Source organism: Phoca vitulina, unplaced genomic scaffold, assembly GCF_004348235.1.
Source record: "Phoca vitulina isolate PV1807 unplaced genomic scaffold, GSC_HSeal_1.0 scaffold14, whole genome shotgun sequence".
NCBI classification, from domain to species: Eukaryota; Metazoa; Chordata; class Mammalia; order Carnivora; family Phocidae; genus Phoca; species Phoca vitulina.
This window is the reverse complement of record NW_022589717.1, coordinates 2,211,010-2,219,702: the sequence shown is the minus strand read 5'-3', so window position 1 is coordinate 2,219,702 and position 8,693 is coordinate 2,211,010. Positions and strand designations below refer to the sequence as shown.

At 36.9% G+C, this 8,693-nt stretch overlaps 1 protein-coding gene across 1 annotated transcript; it reads left to right on the top strand.

Moving 5' to 3' along the window:
* Positions 1–1,105: 1,105 nt before the first annotated feature.
* IL21 (interleukin 21) lies at positions 1,106–8,140 on the top strand. Its single transcript, XM_032412714.1, has 5 exons — positions 1,106–1,273; positions 1,382–1,417; positions 5,750–5,905; positions 7,943–8,020; positions 8,117–8,140. Exons 1-5 carry the CDS (start codon positions 1,106–1,108, stop codon positions 8,138–8,140), a joined length of 462 nt encoding a protein of 153 aa, XP_032268605.1.
* Positions 8,141–8,693: the final 553 nt, after the last annotated feature.

The window sequence follows — 8,693 nt, the reverse complement described above, 5'->3', positions numbered from 1 at the left end:
CAAATGGGTAGAGCGGCAGGGACAGAAGAACATCAGAGAGGAAGACGATAAAACCACTTCTGGACTTTGAGTCTTTTATAACCTCTACCTGGTTGTAATTAGAATAGTGTTGCTCATCCCCAGAGGAATCAATATCTTAAAGAAATAAGTAACACTACCTCAAAAGAAAAAGAATCATTTATGGATATTTTTGATTTTGCTGTTGAAAAAATTTTTGGTTTGGACAGGAATGAGTACCTTTCATTCATTTAATTGTTGCATTATATAGAAGAGATGGACATTAGAGGTGTTTTTTTTTTTTTTTTTTTTTTAATGAAGGTAGGGTAAGACCCTGATTGGGAGGTGAGATGAAGTTCTTCAGCATCTCTTAGAATCATTTATGATATATTTAAAAACCACATTGTTAAGTAAAATGTTAGAAGCCAAGATTAATGTTCTTTAAAGATGTTCTTGGGAAGAACTGTAAGCAAATTCTACTCTAAACCCTTTAACCTCATTAAAACCTAAAATATTCTTGCTAGTTTGGAAAATACCCCCGATATTTAAACTTTCCTAAAATGTAGCTCCCCTCCTACCTTTATGATGGAATACTGGATGATTTCAGTCAAAAGGCATCGTTATTACACTAAGAATAAGTCCTGCAAGAAAGCACATGTTGCCACTTTACTCATTATTGAAGTGCCCTTATGACTGTCAGAGGGAACAGGTAAGATGCTAAAGGAGGCAGAGAAAGAGAGATCAAAGTGTTTTTGTTTACTTCTTTGAAGTTTTGTAGTACCTACTGTTTACCATGCACACTTCTTGATTCATGCTGAAAATTGGAATTCACCCATTTCTCTTTTTCCTGTCTAAGATGCAGATGGGGCACATTTCGTTGACTCCATCAATCCCTGCCCCCACGCATTAGCACATGCACACGTATACCTAGCCAGTGGAAAAGAAAAAAGAGTTACTCACATTCATCCATTTTACAAAGATTTCCAGGCTGCAATGGGAGGGCTTTACCTCTCCCTGAAGGATGAATAAATAGGTAGCTTTACTGACAACCTGTTCACAGTCAAACTGCAGTGAAAACTGGGACCAAGGTCTTGCTCTACTGGCACTTATGAGATCTAGTGCTGGCAACATGGAGAAGATAGTCATCTGCCTGATGGTCATCTTCTTGGGGACAGTGGCCCATAAATCAAGCTTCCAAGAGCAAGATCTCCTCTTGATTAGATTGCGTCAACTTATAGATATTGTTGATCAGCTGAAAAATTATGTGAATGACTTGGTAAGGCCATACTTGTCACAACAAAATTTAAATAATATTCTTCAATTAATAGAAAAGGAACTTTTTGACTTATAAAAATAATCCAGAACTAATTTTCTTTTGCTCTAGGACCCTGAATCTCTGCCAGCTCCAGAAGATGTAAAGGTAAGACCAGTTGAATTTATTTGTGAAAATATATGTGGTACAAGTTTTAAAATCCAACTAAGAAAGGCATTAGCATAATTATTTAGGAATCTACTTAATTTCAGTGAGTTTGGGAGTTTAATAGTTGGTAAAAGAGTTATTCCTATTTTGGTCAAACACTCATTGATTTACCAACAAGCCAACCAATAAACACTGCATTACCTTACAAAATATATTTTTATCTCCAAATATCTCTAAGAGTACTTCCAAGTAGTATTGTTGTGACAGAATAAAAAAAACTATACTATGATCAGTTTCTGAACAATGACCAACTAATTACATTTTAAGAGCCCTTGGCAAACCTATCTAAGAAATACAGACCAGAAGAAGCAGAATTCACCTTTTAATGACAAAAAAGAAAGAAAAGAAAGGAAGGAAGAAAGAGAAGGAAAGAAAAAAGTAAGAATAGATTACAGGCACAGCATGGACGAAATCAGGGCTGTCCTTTAGAATATAATTCCCATATACCTTGGCCTCAGTGAGTCTTGTCTTTGGCCTTTGGAGAGGTCTTTCAAAAGGACTATTTTCACAAACTCATCCCATTCTCTTAAGCCATTCAAATCCATTAGGTCCCAGGAAGAAAACATCTAGGATATAGTTCAAGAGTGCTGCGTGCTGATCTTTTCCTTGGTAACTTCGCTCTAGTCTTCACGTCTGGTACCCTGAAGAGATAAATGCAATTGGGGAAATATTTTCATTGTCACAGACCTTTAACTGCATAAATTAGAGTTACTATAAAAGTGCTACCAGTAATTAGGACACTACAAAGGGGGAGACATATAAAGATACATTGCAAAAAAAACAATTATCGTAAATGACTATGTGTAAAAGTTTAGAAAGTGAATGAGTCACAACTATTGCTTTTCTCTAAAATTCACTCTCTAGCTCTGAACCTAACCACTCTCATTTACTAGGTCCTTTTCTAATAAGCAGCATCTAAAATGAAAGTAGCACATTCAGCTTATTGGAAAGACTTTTCCAATAAGTGAGAATATTTCTTAATCATGACCTAATTATCAAAACATGCATTTTCAGTATCTCACGTATTTTGTTTAACTGTTGTGTTTAGAGTCCTTTTGCACCAGCTCTGTCTGTAACTTGCAAAATGAGAAATAAGGAAGATTTCCCATTTTCTAACTTGAGTTGATCCCGTGGGTACTTCCTTTGTTAGGTATCTATGCTTTGTTGGAGATAGAGATTTTTTTTTTTTTTATCTTACATCATAATGAGAAGATTTTGTCTCAGTGACACTCTATCTATCCGACAATCTTATCCAACAATGCTAGTTATGATACAAGTGAGAAATGGTGTAACTAAGATCTTTAAGCTATGCTGGCAGGCAAACTTAGGAAGAAAGAAAATAGTTCAAGGCCACGGTAGCTTTCTATCAAGTTTTCTAGGGCTAGCATCAAAGCAGGGTCTATAAGAGATTTGAAAAGATTAAAAAGTTTAAGGAAAATAAATTCACTTACATGTTGCATGTAAATCTTGATACATAGTGATTATCTCCGATCCCTAATTGGCCTTGCCAGGCATCATTCTCTTTCTTTCTAATTACATAACCAGTGGTCCTCAACTGGTAATGCTTTTGCCCCCTGAGAACATCTGACATTGTCTGGAGAAATTTTTGGTTGTCACAGTTGTGTGTAGGGAAGTGGTTTCTATTGGCATCTAGTAGAGTCCAGAGATGCTACTAAACATTTTAGAATGCACAGGACAGTCCTAACAACAAAGAATTATCTAGCCCAAAATGTCAATAGTGTGTTATTGAGAAACCCTGATATAAGCCTGGCTTGTGTGTGGGACGAAGGTAATCTCACCCAAGACTTCCTAGTGTGAGTGGCCAAGGCCTTTCTGTGAGGGGTGTTAAAAAAAAGCTATATGGAGGTAAATATATTCAAACACTCGATTGCAAAACAACAAAGCCAAATGTGCTCCCTTGCAAAAGCAGCACTTGTCTGTTCTCTTTGTTTGTTACTCTTGCTTTTGACTTCCGTACTTCTCCCTCTCTTCTGCAATACTAGTGTGGGACACAAAACTCTTCATGTTACCATGTGTTCAAGGATGAAGGAATCAAAGCCTTGCCCTCATAGTTTGCTGCCACCGAGGCACAGCAAAGGAAAATAATTGTTATACTCCCAGATGGTGGTGCTCTGCATGAATTTGGGTTCATCCAGTGACAGGGCACCTGAGGCTGCCTGAAGCAAGATTAATCTCTTCATGCCCCTTCTTGGTTCATCCTTAAGGCAGTTAGCAGGACAGCTCTTCCACTTCTTTTCCTCTTTGAGGCTGCCTTTGATGTGCATCTGAAGCCAAATCCAGCAGCTATTTGTCCTGGACCGCACATCACCAGGGACTGCTCTGCTGCTTGCAGAGAGCACAAAGCAACATACCACTGTTTGCTGACACAGGTGAACAAGGAAGGGCAGGAGAGACAGCACAGCTGTCGATATGGGCATCAGTGTCCAGATGCCATTCAGAGGCTTTCAGAAAAGCTTTCTCAGGTATAAACTCATCACGGATCTTGACCATTCCTGGCAGTATCAAGGGAGTTCATTTGGTAGGGCCCCTATACTTCTTTGGAACATAACTTTCTTTCAACATACACATGTAAATGTTAACTCAGCAAAATGGGCGTCTGTGAGAAATGCTGGTTTCTCAGATCATCACGGATGAAGCAGTTAGTGTTTTCAGTTTCAGCTGGAAAATTTACCTCTTTAAATATGAATATTATTTTTTTCCAGTAAGTTAAGCCGGTTGTGGTCAAAAAGAAGAGAAAAGAAAAAACTTCAACAAACACGAACATGTGGTTTTCAAGGAAAAAAAAGTGCTATAATTAACATTTATAAATAGTTTCTATTAAATAAGCATTTTGGCAAACATATGGAAAGGATACCTTGCCCTTATGCGAGAGGCAAGCTGCTCTGATATAAGGAAACCAGATAAGCTGGTTCTCGGCTTGTGGCTACGTATGCAAAGCAAACCTGATGAGGTTGTGTCTTAAAGATGCATGGTATTAATCAACATTCATACTGGGTAAGCATATGGGTTGGAAAATGCAAAGCAGGCCAGATGCTATTTTCAGCTGATTGTCCATGAGAAGCCTCAGGTAATTTTGTTATATATGGAACTGCCCTTGCAGGGACTGAGAGAAATTGAGGTTTCTGGTTATATGGCAGTGACTTCCATACGCATTAGGGAAATGAAGCCACAGCAACTAGGGTGGGGTGGGCTAGGGGTTGAAGAGCCTAATATACACGCATTTGCTGAAAGAAAAAAGAAACTTGGATACAAGTTCTTAGATCAGCATTAAAATGTTTTCAACAAGTCAGTTTAAAATTTTGTTCTTCCAATAAATTCCATTTTCTTTTTAGTTCGTTTTTTTAAGATTTTTGACTTATTCACTACTCAGTAGTTATTTGACTAAACCAAGAGACAAGGTTTTGATCCTTGTTCTGTCCACTTCTCCCTTCTTTGAGACACTACCCTTAGTTTCTAAGGAACGGTCTTCCCTCACATTGGTTGGGCAAGTCTCAAATTCTGTTCCTTGACTGCTTGATTCAGGCAGAATCCTACCCTAACTGACCTAAGAGTGTGAATAGGATTTTAGAAGAGTCATGTGTAGTCTATCGCAGGTGTATTGAATCTTAGATGTGGAATATGCCATCAGAGGTAGGTAGCCACTTCCTTTTCCCAAAGTAGGGGTTTTCACTCATTTACTTCATTTGTCAACTCCACACCTATTTATTAAGCACTTGCCAGCAAGAAGACATGATGCCAGGTGTTGTACAAGATAAGATGCTGCTCAATGTCACTGTTAGATGCTCCCATGTACACTGTAGAGAGAAACAAAAAAACAAATAAAAGAGATTGTTAATTGGATTACAGCATATCTCACCCAAAGCTGCAACCAGTCACAGTGTCACTTTTAGAAAATTTGTTCTAAAACCAAGCCCACTCTCCCTCACAAAACACAAAGATCCTGCCTACCACCCAGACTTCAAATGGAATTAGGAATAAAGAGCTGTGGAAAAGTGAGGCTCCTCCCTCTTGCCTATGAGGCAGGGATATGTTCTTTCTTCCCTAATATGGGGTGAAATTTTGCATTGCAGGCACCTTCTTCTCTTCAGCCCAAAGATTAAGTAGGATGTGAACTCATTCCTCACCATCTGCTAAAATAAATGTGATCTAATACACCATAATAGAAGTAGAAAAAGAGGATCGGGAAGGTCATTTTTACTTTCTGAATAACTTTTGTTTTGCTAACATCTATACAAATTCCTTCTCTTTCAGAGACATTGTGAGCGGTCAGCTTTTTCATGTTTTCAGAAGGCCCAACTAAAGGCAACAAATATGGGAGGCAATGAACAGATAATCAATGTATTAACTAAACAGCTGAAGAGGAAACTACCTCCCACAAATGCAGGCAGAAGACAGAAACACAGACCAGTAAGACTGTCATTTGTCATCTATCTTATTTGTATTTACTAACTATATCCCTTACATGATATAACACACAAACAAACACACTTGTAGCCAGAGATTCCGGTGCCTTCCTTCCAGTTACATGTTATCATATCTGGTGTATTTTGAGAAGTGGAGTCACCTCTTCCAAATCCACAGACTTGAAAGTGCCCAGAAAGTCTGTTTAGAATTTGCTAAAAGTCGCTGGCAGCTAGAGTAAGTTAATATAACTTCCCAAGGTGAAGAATCCAATTGTGACTTAGGAGTTAAATATTTTTCTATCATTTATATGGCCACATGTAACTTGTATTCTTATTAACAGGACCTAGATCCCAGTTTTCCCACAAGAAAAGAGAGCCTACAAAAGACTAAGAAAAATCTCACACTTTGCCTTCTTCTCTTAAAAAATATTATTGTCCTGTACAATCATAGTCAGTACTACATTTAAATAGATAGACTTCATTATTTGACTGGAGAATTTTAATAGTCCCTGGTTTTAGGAGGTCCTACTAGATATACCCTCTTGTATATCTCTTCTTATGCCAACTCATAAGCAATGCTGATACTCTCATGACTAATTCAAGAACCAATCAAAACCAGTGGATAAACACATAAGATAAATTACTCTAAAATATCTTTTTAATCAGTTCTCTCTCCTCCAAGGAATTTTACACGTGATTCACATGAAATCTTAGTGACATTATCAAAATGACTTTTATTTCCTATAATTGCTTAGCCAAGTTGCAATGTGAAGAGTATCCCTCTAAAACTTTTCTCAGAAAGAAAGGAGCTGAGCCCGTCTTTGCAACACAACAGCAAAGACTCATGGAAATGGCAGTGCTGGCACTGAGCTTAGAACTCTCTTGTTAAGCGCCTTCATTTGGTAGATGGGAAAATGAGACCTAAAGAGGTTAAGTGACTTGTCCCAAGCCTTGCAATTACTAAGTGGTAGAATGAGAACTAGAACTTATATCTCCTACCTTTCAGTCAAACGCTCTCACCACAGCATCAAACTGACTTAGAGATGCTGAATACCAAGCAGTGGCCTGGTGTTTGCTCTCAAAAAGAATAAGGATAAAGAAGAAAAACCTAGAATTTTTTTAAAAGAAATATAAGTGGGCAATATACATATGAAAAATTGTTCAGTCTCCCTATAATCAAATAAATGGAAGTTTCAGAAATTCTACTTCTTTCCAATTAAAATTTTTAACAATACCCAACAATAGTGAGAATGGCCTGCAGGAAGAGAAGTAAACCTTTTTTACAATATACATCAAGAGACAAAAATTTTTATTCCTTTAATTTAGTAATTCTACTTCTAGAAATTTATCAAATCAAATAAAGATGCATATAAAAATTATTCAGAAATGTTCTTGCAGCATTGTATTCAATAATGAAAAGTTAGAACAACCTATGTGTCCAAAAATAATAATAGTTTGATCCAATGTCGGAATACAAAGCAACCATTACGTATCATATTTTTGAAGAATATTTAACATGTAGGGAATGCTTGTGACATGTTGAGTGTAAATAAAGCAAATTACCTTCCAGTGTAAAAAACATAAATGCAAAGAAAAAGCCATTACTGGAAGGATATACATCCAAAGACTGCAGTGGTTATCTCTGAGGATAGGATTACAAGTGATTTTTCCCATTGTTTCTTCCTGAACAATTTTATGCACGTCTTGAATTTTTTTCAGAGAACATGATTTATATTTCTAATTGGAAAAAAAACTTTTGGGGGTGCCTGGGTGGCTTAGATGGTTAAGCGTCTGCCTTCAGCTCAGGTCATGATCCCAGGGTCCTGGGATCGATCGAGCCCTCCATCGGGCTCCCTGCTCAGTGGGGAGCCTGCTTCTCCCTCTCCCTCTGCCATCCCCTCCACTTGTGCTCTCTGGCTCTACCTCTCTGTCAAATAAATAAATAAAATCTTTAAAAATAAATAAATAAATTTTAACTGAACATTTTATTAAATAGAAAAAATGTTTTAAAGGAGAATGTTACTCTTTCATTGATTTCTAGACATGCCCCTCATGTGATTCTTATGAGAAAACACCACCCAAAGAATTCCTAGAAAGACTGAAATCACTCATCCAAAGGGTATGTAACTGCAATTATATTTGATTTTCTACTTCATATTTATCTATCCAGATTGCTTCTTATGTTTATATTACTCATGGTATATTATTTCCACAGATGATTCATCAGCATCTCTCCTAGAACACATGAGATATGAAGGTTCCTGAGGATCTAACTTGAAGCTGGACACTATATTACATACTCTAACACAGTAGTGAAACTCACTTCTTGGTTTCTAAATGGAAGAGTACAACATATTAGTGATGGGGGAAAAGACTCAGATAAGTGTTCAAAGTCAGGATTATTTCCCCCCAATTACAATGCAATACTTAAGTGTGATCACATGCTCTGTTTTAGTCAACTTGAAAAAGCTTTCTACTCAATTAGAGTTTGATTTCCTATGTTATGGATTTCTATGGTTTCTAAAGTTTTTACTTTATATTATTTTGCCCAACTATGACATTTCTTTATTGGGGAAGAAGCTTAAAATTTTTTACCAAAAATGTAATTTGGGAATTTATTGATCTTATCTTTACCTTGATCTTGATTACCACAAGAATGAGATCTCTGATGATCATAACTTAAAAGTTATATACCTTCATTCAAGCTGAGAAATAGAGAAGCATAGAGTCAAGATGAAAAATTGGTCTTTATTCTTTTAAGGAAGTGAAAACTGAGTGTTTAAAAATGTATA